The sequence below is a fragment of the Diplotaxodon limnothrissa genome, linkage group LG5 (assembly GCF_057381915.1).
Source record: "Diplotaxodon limnothrissa isolate DT_005_m linkage group LG5, D_limnothrissa_male_GT1.1, whole genome shotgun sequence".
NCBI classification, from domain to species: Eukaryota; Metazoa; Chordata; class Actinopteri; order Cichliformes; family Cichlidae; genus Diplotaxodon; species Diplotaxodon limnothrissa.
Genome location: NC_140600.1, coordinates 27060107 through 27077166, shown reverse-complemented (window position 1 = coordinate 27077166; position 17060 = coordinate 27060107). Strand labels below are relative to the sequence as shown.

General features: G+C 39.9%; 1 protein-coding gene across 5 annotated transcripts in view; it reads right to left on the bottom strand.

Moving 5' to 3' along the window:
- slmapa (sarcolemma associated protein a) overlaps window positions 1-16780 on the bottom strand; it is an 82241-nt gene extending 65461 nt beyond the window's left edge. For 4 of the 5 annotated variants that reach the window (XM_085353373.1, XM_085353374.1, XM_085353372.1 and 1 more), the window contains exon 1: window positions 16449-16710. In XM_085353373.1, the coding sequence (XP_085209499.1) occupies window positions 16449-16646 (198 nt within the window). In that variant the 5' untranslated portion in view covers window positions 16647-16710. Of the gene's footprint in view, window positions 1-16448 lie in introns of all 5 variants that reach the window. The other variant, XM_085353377.1, reaches the window with a different exon arrangement.
- Window positions 16781-17060: the final 280 nt, after the last annotated feature.

Sequence of the window (17060 nt, the reverse complement as noted above, 5' to 3'; positions counted from 1 at the left end):
AAAGAAGACAGAAAAAGAAGAGAAAAGAAAAGAAGAAGAAAGAAAGAAAAAACTAGGTTTAGGAGGCAGCAGGGCAGGTAGGTTTACGTAGTACTCAGGGTTGTAACATCATACACAAAATCACACCTCATATGCTTAACATAGTCTGTCCATTTAGACCATATTCCGTAGAAGGTATCCCTCTGAAGTTTAAGAGAAAATGACACTTTTTCCCCATGGTATAGATCTCTTGTACAGAATGTATCCAGTCTTCTATCGTTGGTGGTTCAGGCTTAAGCCATCTTCTCGTAAGAGGCTTTTTACTTGCGGCCAGAAGGATATACAGGAGTCTTCTGTCATTGGAATTCAGTTTATCCACTGGTGCATTGCACAAAAATATGGTCTCAAAAGTTGAAGGAAAAACAAATGAAAAAACATTTTGTAAATGATCATGGATTAGAGACCAATACTGGCGAATAACTTTACAGCGTTAGCGCCGTTAGCGCCGTCTCCCCCACATCTCCAACATTTATCACCAATTCCTCGATATCTTTGTTGAGCAGGGGTAATGAAAAATCTCATAATGCTTTTCCAGCAAAATTCACGCCAAACGTTAGACCCAGTGGTAGCCCACTGTATCTTGCATGCGTGAGCGCAACACTTCTCTGTAATTGTCAAATTACCCTCCTTTTCCCACTTCGCTTTAATATACAGAGTGCTGTCGTTTTTACACCGCCGGATGCTGTTATATAATTTAGAAATAATTTTACTTTGCACAGGATTTTTTATTAATACATTTATTAGTACTGTATGGAAAAAAAAATACAACAAAAATTGGCCAAGTAGCCAATTTGCTTCATCTGAGAATCAACCAGTGGAAATGCCATCGATGGCCCAAAAAGGCTGGCAGCTGGGCAGTCAATTCGATGCCACACTTCTTCTTTTTTTTTTTTTTTTTTAAACTTAAAAAAATGGTTCTGTTGAACCCTGTGAAGTTTTCTCTCTCTTATGTTCAAGATTTCTTAGCTCCAAGCCCAACTCCATCAACTCAGTTTCACTTGTGATGGCAGCGCACCCAAGTATGACTTCGACAGGAATTTAGCAGAGGACTATGAAGACTAAATTCATCTTTCGCCAATAAGAACCCCTGAACACAAACCTAGATCTGCCAATAGCTGTTCTTTGGATCTGCTCAGGACATAACTTGTTCAAACTCTAAAAAACTATTTTAAGTAACTTTCACATGATATTTGCCAACTTCCACATGAGCAAAGCCAGCCATTCAAGTTTTATACACATTTAGTACACAGATGGCAGTAGCATGTTCTGCCATCGCTTCTTTGGCGTTTAATGAGCGATTTGTACCCAAAGTCAAATACTTTTTTCTCCCTCAGCATGGAGCTGACATGTAAACCCAACATTCACAGGTTATAGAGCATGTTTCAAAGAAAGGCTGCAGATGGAGAGAGAGAGAAAGCAGGAGAGCCAGCTGACTGGAGACTGGACTCCTGCCACCATTTCCATAAGAGGCCGTTTGCTGCTGCTGCTGGCAAACAAAAAGAGTGTTTTATCGGCGTGCTCATTTCTGCAATAGTGTCTGCCTTACCTTCAAAGGTGAATCTTAGTGCACAAATGTTTTGCTATAGACTTCACTGTCTTTAACAGTTAACATTACCTCCTTAATTAAGTTACACATTTTTCCATACTGAATATAAATTTAAGACAATAAAGAAACAAAAAAAAAGTGCCAGAGGCTTTCTAGTTTCCTCTCCTTAAAGTGTGAGGATTTGACTTTTTTCTTTTTGGGGCATTTTTTAGACTTTATTGGACTGGGACAGTACAGAGCAGACAGGAAACTAAGAAAAGAGCAAAGAGGAACAACATGTAGGAATCAAGCCCAGGATTCCTGCAGCCTTTTGTGATATGGATCTCCAGCTCAACCAAGTGAGCTATAGTGGCATCCCATTTTTGCTTATTTGTTTTTTGTTTGTTACACTTAGGAAACCTTTCCATTTTTGACCTAATATATTAAGATAGTATTCTTCAAAAAGAAGATCTCCTTCAAGGAAGCTGGTGGGAATCATTTGTAACTAGAGCTGGGCGATAGAACGATAACGATATGTATCGCGATATAACTTTTACTCGATAGAGAAATTAAGCTATCGCGATAGACCTCGCCGCTCTTGTCCTCTTAAAAAAAAAAAAGGTCAGCCAATCCAAATTAAGTAGCGCAGAGCCGAACCAATCACAGCCGCAGCGTCACGTCGCGTGACTTGTTACGTACAGAACAAGTGCCAAGCCGCACGTGTGTTTGTTTGGGAAGCAGCCAGCGGGTAATGGAGCCAGCGCGTAATGGAGGAAATGAGTGTGCCGACTAGAAAAATCAACCGAGCGTGACCGAAGAGAAAACAGATGATGGTTCCAATGCCGGAGAGATTGTCGAACGGAAGAGCCAAAGAAGTTCCGTAGTGTGAAGGTATTTCGGCTATTTCAAGTCTGACAAAAAACAGAGTAGCGTGCACTGTAAATTGTGCCGAAAGCAAGTCTGGAAATACAATAAACTGGTGCATGCGTCACACTGTGCGCCACGTTATTGTTTCGGTGAAATGAATTTCTACAATACTGTTACTGTTAATTCTACTCTCTGCAGTGTTTAAATGCTTACATATACACACAGTTACTGTCCGTCCACACATACGACTCTGTTCTGCTTCTATGCCCCAGCTTTGTTTACTTTTTCCCACCGAGGCTTCTAGACTTCTGATTGGCCAACATTTCTGCACGGTTAGGAATCTAGCGCCACCTGCTGCTTTGGCATGTTCATAGCAGCGTTTTCTTTCATTTCTCCCTTTATGTGTGGACGGGATTATTTTTAAAACGAAAACGGAAAATCTCCGTTTTCAAAAATACCCGTGTACGTGTGGACGTAGCCTCAGTCTCTGACTGGAAGCGCTAATTCGTCATTCGGCTTTTGTCAGACTAAAGTAACTGTTAAAACTGTTTGAAAAGCTAAGCTATACAACAAGGAGAGATTGAGAATTTCCTTTTAGTTCTCAGTTTATTTGATATTGACAAAAGTTAGTCAGTTTTGTCTGTTCTTCTGTAAAACAAACTAAGATTTATTTTTAGAATTAATATTTTGTTTCTAAGTGGAATTGACAATTTAGTCTGTTTCGTTTGTTCTAGTTTGAAACTTAAACGCTTTAGCGGCTGCCTTTTGTGTAGTTTGCAATATTTGCCTTTATCTATCTGAAAAAGTCTCATGTTCCTTAAGTACATCTACCCTGTTGAACTTATTATGGGAAATAAATATTTAAATAAAAACAAGCTGCTGATTATTTCACATTTTACTTGTGAGCAACGGCACATTTAAATCTTACAAATATAGTTATTTGGCTTATATCGTGATAGATATCGTTATCGCCTGAAATGAAAAAAACATATCGTGATATGAAAAAATCTCATATCGCCCAGCTCTATTTGTAACCATGCAGACTGTTTTATTTACATACAAGCCCATATAAAGAAGAAGGTATTAACTTTGTTATTACACCTTTGAGGTAGCAGTTGAGATAGTAGCAGAGGCAAATCCAAAAATGACCCCTGACAAGAAAGCTTAATTTCTCCTGTTCAAGAGACCAGGCTGGGAAAATCTCATTCATATTGTTTCTGTTATTTTTCATAGTTTGACATTATGGCATCTGCTGTGATGCTTGCATCTCTGATGAAGTCTCACAAGTGTCAGTTTTGTTTTTATAACTAGATGGTTTACACTGAGTTTGTAACTGCAGACAAATAATCAAATAATTTGGAATACAATATTTTTAATTTACAAGGTTGAGATGGCTCTTTTGACAGTACATATCCAAGATAAATTATCATAATTGTAATATTTCTGACACAGTCAAAATTGAGTTGAATCAAGTACAATCAGGGACCTTGTGAATCAGAACTGAATAAGTTGTAGAAATCAGTGACAATACCCAGCCCTAGTGGTCACTGTAAAATGGTAAATGGCCTGTATTTATATAGCGCTTTACTAGTCCCTAAGGACCCCAAAGCGCTTTACATATCCAGTCATCCACCCATTCACGCACACATTCATACACTGGTGATGGCAAGCTACATTGTAGCCACAGCCACCCTGGGGCGCACCGACAGAGGCGAGGCTGCCGGACACTGGCGCCACCGGGCCCTCTGACCACCACCAGTAGGCAACGGGTGAAGTGTCTTGCCCAAGGACACAACGACCGAGACTGTCCAAGCCGGGGCTCGAACCGGCAACCTTCCGATTACAAGGCGACCTCCCAACTCTTGAGCTGCTTGGAAAGAAACACAAGGGTACAGGCTGTATTTAAAAAAGGAGAATTTATTTTTTTCTTAAAAAAGAAAAAAAAACAAATTAAAAATACACACAGCCACAGTGGCACTCTTTCTAACTCAACATTTTGATTCATCAAAATCAAAAGAGTCATACAGTAGTGGCAGAGTAGAGTCAACCATACTCTGTTGCTAACAAAATGCCGTTATTAAACTGCATCCATAAACCATACAGGTGCTAAGTAACACACTAATAAAAAAATCTAGAATTTAACTCATCAAAACTGGAACATAAACTTCTTGGATCGTCATTATCAAACAACAAGCCATATTGTTTGCCAGACGATGTGATTTAAAATATTTCTGAAGACACAGATATGGTGGACAGGTCCAATTCAGTACCTTAAGTTAGCAGAACAGGTAGCTTATGGCTGTCCATGTATTTATACCTCATAATCAGACAGTGACTCCCCTAAATTCAAATCTCAAAAGAATACAAATAGGTGAGTAACTTTCTATGCCAGAAGAAAATCCTGACAATAGTCTTACCTAAAAGTTGCTAACATATAAACCAAACCAGGTTGACTTCTAACAAGCTCATGAGGATTAACTGTTAACAGCATCATCATTCCTATTTGAGGAAGTACTAAAAAGCTGAAGATGGGTTGCATCATCTCTGACCAATCAACTGGTTCACCTGTTAACTTGAGTGAACAAGACGTTTACTCATTCAGCTCTTCCACAATAATCTTCCCACAAAGCTGGTTCCTGTTCAGCTGGAGTTTGTATGTTGATCTTGGTACACTGGGTTCCTGGTATAACCCTCACTGACTTAGCACACAAAAAGACATGAATAGAGTTGGTGTAGAATAGGATAATGTAACACACATACAAATAGTAAATGGGCTTTAACACCCCTACAGTCTAAAAATAAAAAGCTCCCAACAGCTTGCATCGTGTCTAAACAAGTTATGAAGACTGCCTCTAGCCTAACATGTTTAAATACTAATTAAAATGTACTAAAATCTGCAGCAACATGTCAGGATCAGTCAAAATTCAGACAGAGAAGAGATAGAATGACATACAGGACATCAGAATATCTGCTGTTCCCATTGACAGTGGTGATATCAGAGCCCCAACACTTAAAGATACATTTTGGAATTTATCCATCTCAATAGACTATCCCAGCTTTTTACCAGCAGCTGTTTAAAGAGCCAAGGCAAAGGAGATGTTAAAGATGAAACCAAACTTCATCTGCCATGTTTTTCTCCCAGTGAGGGAAAAAAAATATTCACATTTACTGTAACCTGGTTCAAATTCAGTCATCACTTAAAGCCAATAAAGAAAATCTGATTGGTCATTTAAATATGTCGCTGATTCAGGATGTCAGCTCATACAATTTGTTTAGTTATTTTATTTTACTTTGCTTATGCTATTTGTATATGTACAGCACTTTGTGAACCCTGGTTTTATGTTAAAGTGCTTTATAAATAAAGCTGGTATGGTATGGTATGGTATGGTATGCATTAAGGAACAGGAAAAATACATTTCACCTAAAGGCTACTGGATGTTTTGGGTTATTGAAAAGCTGTTTTTAAAAAGGATGTAAATAAGACATCTGTCCTAGTTTCATAACGGTCAGAAACTGCACTTCTAAAGATCCATTGTGGTATCCTGCTCCAATATCTGGAAGCAGCACTCTATCACTAAACACATGAACGATGCCAAAGCTGAGGCTGCCAGGCTGCTCTTCTTGCCAAAAGAGTCTTATTCCTCCACACACGTGCTCAGATATTAAGTGTACTACAGATCTGAATCCACTCTGTATAGCAACGTTCTTGTGCCTTGTTGGCATTCATGCTGAGGTTATTACCATGCCGTGGATTATTGACACCAGACAACAACTCTGCTCTGCTGTCAGCACTGCTTTCCACCAGCTGCCTGGATGACTGACCAGCTCTTTGGCTGCCTTTAATCATGATCTAACTACCAATGATGCTGTGTTAAAATCCACATTGGCTACCTTCCTCATCATTGACTTTAGTTTTATGAAAATTTTGTTTTATGAAAATGGTAAAAAAGTATTTAACATGATTCATATACAGAGCATTCTCATTCCCAACGCGTGACATACCGACGTAGGGCTGTGTGATATGACCAAAATCTCATATCCTGATATCGTCCGATAACGATATAAATCACAAAAATGTAACATTTTCTGTCAATTCTGTGAATCTCGGGCAACTCGACTTGCGTGACGTTTTTCCAGCTGGGCGTCCTTTACCTGGAGTCGAGTGTTTTAACCGATGCATGAAACTATACATTTTTAGACATAAGTTGTAACAGCTACCATTTTCTTTCAAAAGTTTGAGTCAAAGGTTTATTTATTTAGCACCTGACGGCTCTTTTTTGCTTCTCATCTGTAAACTCTCTGCATACTCTTTCACGTGATTCAGCGAGGTCTATCGCGATAGCTTAATTTCTCTATCGAGTAAAAGTTATATCGCGATACATATCGTTATCGTTCTATCGCCCAGCTCTATGTTCAGTATAAATAAAAATAGAATGATTTACTTTTTTTTTTAAAACCTACAACAAGCAGATGTTGACAGAAAAAAGAAAAGAAAGAAAACAAGAAGAGTTGGCTTGTGCAGTCATGTCTATGTCCTGCAGGATGCTAAGTCTGGTCTGATCTGGTCTACTGGCACGTGTTAGGGTTCTCAGCATACAAACACACTGGATGAATGAATGACTGGTGGGATAACTAGTGAGTAATACAGCTGTATTAGAGGGATCACCTCACTAAGTCTAAATCGGATTTAATCTGACAAGTATCTGCCTGCGAGTCCATCCGACTGACAAACTGGTCAGTGGCTACAGACACTGACCTGTAAAAAGAGTTAGGAAAATGGACAAATATATTGGCTCTCTTCACTATTATGACCAACTCTTCATGTGGTGGTGTCGGTGGTAATGGGTGAGGTTAGGCTTTTACTTTTACCAATATATCAGCAATTGTCTGGCGGAAAATTTTAAACACACTGCCCAACCCAACTGGGAAAACTGTTCCTATGATTCATGTCAGTGAGGTGGGACGTAAACCTGATATAATCTGACGTAAAGCTTCCTTTATTTATATTATACTATATAAAGTCCACCCTATTTTTTTGACTACCATCTACTTAAAAAGGCTGGGTAGGTTTGAAATATTATGACAGTCATACAGTCCTGCCAATGGGGAAAATGGAAAATAATTTTATTTTTCATTTATTAAAGCTAAAATTACATTTATGGTTTTCAAACTGGCAAAAATTGGTTCAGACAAAACTGTGCAAGAACCAAGTCTGCTTATGTATATATTCACTCCTTTAACATCCATCCATGAAACAAGGAAAACTGTTAATATTCAATTATATATAAATCAGATTTTTAATATTCAGTCACAGCTCTTTACACCGCCCTATAAGCAGCCATTCTGATCCAAGACAAGTCTGCTAAGAACCATTTCTAATTAGGTAGGACATGTGGTTCTCTGGGGCCACTTTGAAGGAAAATTATTTACATTTGTCGTTTCTAGATTAACTTATAACATTATAATAACCCTATTCATTCATTTATAACATTTTGGTGCACTACCCACATTTTTTATGACATGTAAACAAAGATCAGGTGTAAGAGTAGTGAGTAATGACAAACAGCGGGAAATTTAATGGGATATGTGCACAGACAGAGTGTTATCAATCAGTCACATTTATCAGGAATTTTTAAAGCGCTTTGAGGAAAGTAGAAAACATGACTGACTGACATATCCTCTTGCTACAAATCAATCTGTCTGACTGTCTGGAGCTCTTGAAGCCATACCGTTCCTAAACTGAAGTCCCAGGACCTCCAGGGTTAAGAGAGAAGCAGCTGGGTCGAGTCTGACCTTCCCATGATGGCTACTACCTAAATAAACACTTCATTATTTTCTCTCAGAGCCCTTCAGATATTCATCTCACCAGCTGCGTTCATGTCAATTAGCTCATCCTTCCTCTGCAGTAGTTAGCGGCACCAGGAGTCCACGGCATAGCGTGCAAGCATAGAGTTAGTCTCTCAGTCTGACTGAGACACTATAACCTGACCAAATGTAAAAGGTCAGTGCTCCCTGTCTGCTTGAAGTCTAGGGTGTCAGACGAATCAACTAAGTAGAAAAACCAGCAAACACTCACAAACATTAGTAAACTGACCACAGTCAGGTAGATGACGTTAAACATTGGCCATAAAAATACTGCATGTGTACTTGAGAGCTTTGGTGATTGTGGCTAGCAGAGCTAAAATCAGCAACCCTCATTTCTTGCAGGCTAGATCCATATACATGTGCAGAATATGGTTAGACATGTTTATGTCAGTTTATTCTGACATAGTGGGCAATCATTGCCTCTTTTTGTTACATATGAAATATGTCCCTCACACTCACAGATCTCAGACAGAAAGTGATAAAGGCATTGCCGTCCTGACTACTATGGGAGATGCTGAAACATCTTTGAGTCAATAGGCAACTGCTATTATAGATTTTTTTAAAAAAATTTGTTTAACAGGTGCAAATCCACACTAATAATGTTCAGGACTATGTCTGACCTGGTGTGCTCTTTCTGCCAGACTATGAGCTTCTCACAGTCAAGTTTCAGAGACGTTAGAGGTAATTAAACATGGGCTGCAAGTTCAAAGTGTATAAATACACATGAAGTGATTAGAAACCACCTCAGAAAGAACTTCTTCTTCTAGCTGCCCCTCTGTTGGTCTTCCTTGGTCTCTTGTGTTCTGGGGGCCTCTGGATGTCTGGAGTTTTGATCTCCTCCACACCTGCTTCATGCCCTGGAGGACGGGGCTGTGGCCCCCCCCCCCCCCCCCACCCCACACCCTCTAGCAGATTATTACATGAAGGAACCTTTTAAAAAACAAAAAACAAGCGCGTCCATGCTCACAGGTGTACACACGGGTGATCACACCCACAAACTACACCCTTTTTGGCTCCTACCTCAAAGCACACTGTGTTCTGTTGATCTTATGTGCTGCACAATAATGTTTAACATTTAGTATTTACTGTCATATTCCCATATATCATTGTGATGTTGTTTATTCTATTACTCTTGTTCTCTTCTGCTTGTTTTCTTTTTTCTTTCTCAGCAGGTGATCCAGGTGATTGATATATGCATTTTTTTTTTCTCTGCCCGTTCTGTTGGTTTTTGTCTTTTGCCCTTCTCCCCCGTCCCTCTTCTCAGCTGTTTCTCTTTCCCTCTTTCTTTCTCCCCTTCTTTCCCCCAGTCAAGTCTGTCCCGTATTCAGTAAGTGAAAATAAAATAAACAATAAAAGGTGAATCAAATGGACCATTACGGCAAGGCTGGGATGGTCAGTTTGGTAAAGTAAATCCGTTGGGCATCTTTCTTTGCCTTTAGACAACAATTCTGATGGCAAAAGAGCCAAACGGGACAGGCCAAAAAAAAAAAAAAGAAAAAAAAGAAAGAGCTTCTTCAAGCAGTTAAGATTACCTTCATTAATGTGAAGAAACAGCCCAAAGACAAGTCTGAGGTGAGGTGGGAAAGAATAGAATATGGAAATGATCGTGGCTCAAGAGTTGGGAGTTCGCCTTGTAATCGGAAGGTTGCCGGTTTGAGCCCCGGCTTGGACAGTCTCGGTTGTTGTATCCTTGGGCAAGACACTTCACCCGTTGCCTTCTGGTGGTGGTCAGAGGGCCCGGTGGCGCCAGTGTCCGGCAGCCTCGCATCTGTCAGTGCGCCCCAGGGTGGCTGTGGCTACAATGTAGCTTGCCATCACCAGTGTGTGAATGTGTGTGTGAATGGGTGGATGACTGGATGTGTGAAGCGCTTTGGGGTCCTTAGGGACTAGTAAAGCGCTGTACAAATACAGGCCATTTACCATATGGAAAAAAGAGAAAAGAAAAGCAATAAAACACAAACAAAGAGAGCAGAATTGACAGAAATGTTATAGCTGAAAGAGAACAAAACAAAAAACCTGAGGTAAGAACAATATAACAACCAGTAGTTAAGGTCACTAGTAGTTCCAGTTTTGAAGTGCATAAATACCCCCATCTCTCTCAGGAGTCACTGCACCTAGTGCTCCGATTACCACTGGGACCACTGTTACCTTCATCCTCCACATCTTCTCGAGCTCTTCTCTGAGCCTTTGGTACTTCTCCAGCTTCTCGTGTTCCATCTTCCTGATGTTGCTGTCATACAGAACCGCTATATCTATCACTATGGCCGTTTGTCTACCACCACTATGTCCGGTTAGTTTGCCACCACCATTTTGTCTGTCTGCATCTGGAAGTCCCACAGGATCTCAGCTCAGTCATTCTCCACCACCCTTGGGGGCATCTCCCGTTTTGACCTCGGAACTTCCAGGTTATACTCGGCACAGATGTTCCTATACACCATAGGTGTCAAACTCTGGCCCGCGGGCCAAATTTGGCCCGCAGCCTAATTACATTTGGCCCGCGAAGCCATACCAAATTACTATTAGAGCTGGCCTACTGGTATTATACAGCTAATATATATATATTGTTTAGTATTAAGCTATGCTTGTTCCAAATTCAGTTTTCCAGCTAAACTTGTTTGAGTCCATAAGAAAAGATTCATTTTTATATCTGGAGGAAGTTTTTTTTTAAATAAATATTAATGTTAGCCCGCGACTTTGTTCCAGTTTTGAATTTTGGCCCACTGTGTATTTGAGTTTGACACCCCTGCTATACACTATGCCGCCCACTTTGTTATGGCGTTCCATGTATGCCTTGCCTGCTAGCATCTTGCACCATGCTGTTATGTGCTGGATTGTCTCAGGGGCATCTTTACACAGCCTGCACCTGGGGTCTTGCCTGGTGTGATAGACCCCAGCCTCTGTGGGTCTTGTGCTCAGAGCTTGTTCCTGTGCTGCCATGATTAGTGCCTCTGTGCTGTCTTTCAGTCCAGCTTTGTCCAGCCACTGGTAGGATTTCTGGATATCAGCCACCTCCTCTATCTGCCGGTGGTACATACTGTGCAGGGGCCTGTCCTTCCATGATGGTTCCTCGCCATCCTTCTCTTTCTTGGGTTTCTGCTGCCTGAGGTATTCACTGAGCACGCTGTCAGTTGGGGCCATCTTCGTGATGTATTCGTGGATGTTCGTCGTCTCATCCTGGACTGTGGTGCTGACACTCACCAGTCCCCGGCCTCCTTCCATCCGCTTAGCGTACAGCCTCAGGGTGCTGGACTTGGGGTGAAACAAGGAGCTTCCTTGTCTTGATGTCAGTGGCTTCTATCTCCTCCTTTGGCCAACTTATTATACCAGCTGGGTACCTGATCACGGGCAGGGTGTAGGTGTTGATAGCCCGGATCTTGTTACACACGTATACACACGTATACACACGTGTACACACGTATACACACGTGTACACACGTATACACACGTGTACACACGTATACACACGTGTACACACGTATACACACGTGTACACACGTATACACACGTGTACACACGTATACACACGTGTACACACGTATACACACGTGTACACACGTATATACATGTGTACACACGTATACACACGTGTACACACGTATATACATGTGTACACACGTATACACACGTATACACATGTATACACACGTATATACACACGTATACACATGTATACACACGTATATACATATACATGTATACACACATATATACATATACATGTATACACACATATATATCTCCCAGCCATGTATACATGTATAGTGAATAACCAAACAGCAATCACTCCTCAAACCCTTTCACATTAGACTGATTTTTACAAGAACTAAAACTGCAGAGTCATGTGACACACAAACATTGTTTCTGCAAGAGGAAACTACGGTTATGAGGTACAGGTTAGGCAAGCCACTTTTAGAGTGAGTGAGTGAGTGAGTGAGTGAGTGAGTGAGTGTGTGTGTGTGTGTGTAGCATTATCCTAATACATATTTCTGCTGCCTTAGTCCCATGCAATCTATGCGAGTTAATTGCAAAACAGGTAATAATACTAGAACGCAAGGTAGTGGTCATTCGACTTCATATACTACTGGGAAGCTTAATCTATAGTAATACTGTTTTTTTGGAGATATGAACTTTTATATTTATAATCCAAATATGCGAGAATAATTAGTATCTACAGATATATATTTTTTTATATCAGTGGATGGAAGCAGAAAAAAACATCACTTTCCTTCACATTGAAACTCTCCATGCAGGCAATTTAATGAAGGATTTATTGGTCTTTTGATGTGAAAATACTGACTGTAAGGGAAAAAAACTCTTATTAGCGTGCGTGCATGTATACCTGTTTGCTTCACAAGTAAAACCAGTGTGAAGCACTGTGAAAAGTTAAAAATAAAGAACCTAATGAAAAACTGCGAAACATTACCTGACACGGACATGCTTGTGTGTGGACACATGCCCTTTGCCCCGACACCGCCACAAACAAAACCTCATTCTACAGGAAAAGAATTATCTAGGTCCTACATTTATTACATTAAAATTCAACTGACTGTATTAATCACACATATAGAGAGCAAATACAACCTTTTCATGAGCCATAAGAAAAAAAACTTCCCTGGTAATAATAAAAACTCAAGTGATAAACCAATAATCTCAAATCATTACTCCCCTGTTTCAATACATTCAGCAGCATGTGTGCATGGTAAGATCCTACAGATCAGTGTGAGTCTGCATGTGCGTTTATTCCTGAACAGAGGAAAGGATGACGCTGCCAGTGTCGTTATAAATAGCCTGTGCTGCCTTTACACACACACACACACACACACACACAGACATACAGAGGGTATTTCAAAGTCCCTGCATACCACAGTGCTGGGTAATCCCGTGGCTGTCTCAGCCTGTTTAACCTGTTCAGCAGAGAAACTACAGATGCAACAACGCACAGATTTTATATGCCCAATTTACATTCAGACCTGTGCCTTTTAACGAAACAACAGTTTGGCTCCCCTGAAAGGGATTAAGTCTAATCGTAGACTGGAATGTGGGCTGCATTCAATGAATATCTGCTTTGAATTTTGGTTAGCCCTGGACTAAGTTTAGCCCCTGGTCTGAAAAATGAGTCCTACAACTATTTTTATCTCATTCTCTGCATTTAACAGATTCTTGGCTTTACTGTCCACTTTCTAATGACAGAAATTACTTAAATAATTCAGAAGAAAGACACATTATTTATTTAAATAAATAAATAAATAAATAAATACATCCCATTTATAAGAAAACCTGGCAGATACACTAAATTTTCATTTTATCTTTTTGGTTTAGAACCAAGAGCACTCTTAATGGCTAAGAGTGCAACAATTTAGATTTTCAGTCCATGTATTGCCTGATCAAACTTAAAATAAGTGAGAATAAATTATCACTTTCACATGAGTATTATGGTATGAAATGATGGTCCCACACTATGAGATGGGAGAAGTTTGTATTGTGATTTCAACCTCTGTTTCAGTTATTGGCAGTTATACATGTCCAGGTCCAAAGTCTCCTTCAGTTCCCAAAAATCGAACACGGGGACCATACTGACAGTTAAACAGTCCAAACTCTTTCAGCTCCAATAAAATGATTAGTGTGGCTGTTACAATAAACTTTAACACCAAGTCATCCATGAAAGAGAGAATTCACAAAGTTTAGCCGAGTTAGGAATCCACTGGAAGTTAGTCAGAAGTATTTATTTAAAAAAACAGAACGAAAGAAAAAAAATAAAATGTACAGCTGTTTTATAAGTGCAGATATAAATGAAAACTAACATCTAAATAGCAGCAACATTTGGAGGGCTCCTAAGTTGGGCCAGTTGACATTTAATAATGTACTGCCTGGCTACAGATTTAGTAAATCGTTCTTGGTGAAAATCTTGCTTTTTAGGGTCCCTGATGGGCAGAGATAAATGCCATCATTTGATAGAAAGACAAGTCTGAGTTGATGCATCCATAATGCCAGGTTAGTCATTAATATGTTGCTGCAAAATTTGGATTTGTAACTACAAAAAGGTCCCAACTCAGTAGAGATGCACCGATCAACTCCCCAATCAGGAACTTGGCCAGCGTTTTCTGCCCTGACTGAGAAAAGGCTAGTTCATGTATGCACAACACATGCACACAGCAATGCAGACAAATCATCATATGCACATGCACAACCACACACTATGTCAAAACCATCTAACCTCCTCACTGCAAGTGAAGACACAGTTCGCCAAAGTAAAACACAAGAGTGAAAAAGCTCATAACAACAATCCCACTGAGACAAAGAACCTAACAAAGGAAAAGTGGTTAAAGCTACAACTATCCAGATCTTAGAGCCAGACACAAGCCAGCAGCCTCAGCGTGAGCAAAAGATCAAAGCAATTACGAGACAAATTACGGAGATGAGTGGGAAAAGAGAGAAGGGTCAATGCCCTGTTATCTGGTGAAGTTATAAAAATACTAGGAAATGATGCAAGTACCTGACATTTGGTTTGTTATATAAATCTGTTGAACTTGACATTGTTTGCCTACATAAAATATGACAGGTAAAGGTAGGTGTACAGCACCTCATTTTCATTCAATTATTTGTAACTCTTTCCAGTGACGGCAAACTTTATTTTCAATTTTCCAATGAGAGAAGATCTTGTAATGTACTGCAGTTTGGGGGAAAATTCTTAAATTTAACAATTTATTTTATTATGAAAGTAAAACGTTGCATTGAAGCAGAGTGGGTATATGCTATCAGTTAAAATTGAAGAAAATTCCAACTGGTGCATCTTTAAATCCTGATCCTTTTCAATTATGTAATTTTAGATAGCAGGTTAAGTCAACTACTTTAAATTTAAAAACATATGTGTGAAGATTTTCTCCAAAGTCGTTCAGTCACATCAGTCCACAGAACAAAGAGTTATCAATTAAGTGGTTTTAAAGCCGTATTTAATTTGCTGAAAACTTCCTTTTTTAAAAATTAAAAGCTGGGCAATATCAGCAAAATGCACACATTTGTTAAGTAAGCTACCCTACCTCAACTACACACTCACTAATCCTGCTTAGTGCCCCAATCGCTTAAAAGTTTATTATGAACCAGAAAAAGCCCCGACTAGTCACAGCATCAGCTGTTCTTATGGAGGTTCCTAACAGAAGTGACGAGGAAGCAATAAGAAGAGCTGGTTGAACTCTCTAAACTGTGGGCAGAAATACATTTTCCCAAGGGCTCACGTGAGAAAAAGAAGAGAAAACTGAGCATATCTGAGTTCAGTTTATTGGTGTGGCCCTCCACAAGGGTCAGTTTCTCATGTGGCCACCTTGGAAAAAATCAATTTCCCACCCCTGCTCTAAACACTAAAAACATGTGCTACAGCACTTCCTTTATAACTAAAGAGACAATGCCTCCCCACAATTCATAGTGACACAAACTAATCCATCAGCATAACTGACACAGATAGTGACACAGATTATTGTCACAGATTATACTGTTGTTAACATTGCTTTTTCATTTCATCCCACAACCTGCTCATATATTTCAAACTTTGAACAGCAGCCTGTTAAATCCACAGCAACACTATCATTATTAGTATTAATAATGATAGCTGTATTAAAATCTGCTACCTGGATTCATGAAGGTAAAAATGATTTATAAATATTCAAGTCAGAATTATAAGGCATATTAAATTATCCCAAGTTGATGTAAGGGTTACCATGATTCAGTTTGGAATAAGTTGGATCTCCTGCAACATTTTAAGCTCTTAGGTAATAACCTTATTTACACAGTAAAAGAAAGGTTGTGAGCTAATTGGGCTCATTCATGGAAAATATAAGTAAACAAGATGAGCAGCTAACATTGCAAAATTCCTCTTTATAGGGCTTTTATTCCTGTCTATTTAAAGATGCAAACCAATGAGGTGATATTTCTCACTGGTGGTTCTCTTTATTTGGCCAACCCATAAGAAGACATGGAGTAAATTTAAGTTAGTCCAGACGCTTTTCTTTGCAAGCTCCTTTGACTACGATGACCTGGATGACTGAGAACCTTCACAGACACATGGAGTAAAGTAACTATCTACTGTAGTTTCAGGCCCACATAAAAACCAAAGTAAAGCAATTTAAGTAAAGTAATTTTCAGTGCTGTTGCCGCTTACCTTGCCAGTCTTGTGGTCAAACCACACCAGAGCGTGATTCCTGGACAGCACCTTGCAGTCGAAGGTGGCGTTGTTCTGGGCTGGCCGGCACCGAGCCACCGACCTGCCGATCTTGACGGGCTCATCCAGGTACACATGCCGCTCCTGGAATGGGTGCGAGTTGGGTCGGCAGGCGAATATTGCCAGCGCTGAAGGCATTGATTTTGGCTTGAGAGTATTACTCCAACCAGTGACGAGGGGCAAGTTTTCTTGATCCAGAGTGGCAGGTTTTTCTGGTGGAGTCCCTCCTCCAAAAAAAAATAGGAATAATCTACGATATCTGCGGCCTATCTGTAGGCTGAAATGTTAGTCCTCTAATCTTCTAGGCACTAACTAGTAAACATGGTCCTCTCTTGTGTGTGAGAAATAAAAAACAAACCAACAGGTATAAAAAAAGACAGGACATTCCCCTCACTGACTGCCCACCGAAGCTACATAACGACGCTTATATGTGACAGCAGGCACTATGTACAGACCAAGCTGCCATGTGTCAAGACATACATGAGTGAGTATAGCACTGACAGCCCCTCACGTCCATCAAACTCCTTCTGTGCTGACTAAACTGTCTGTTTA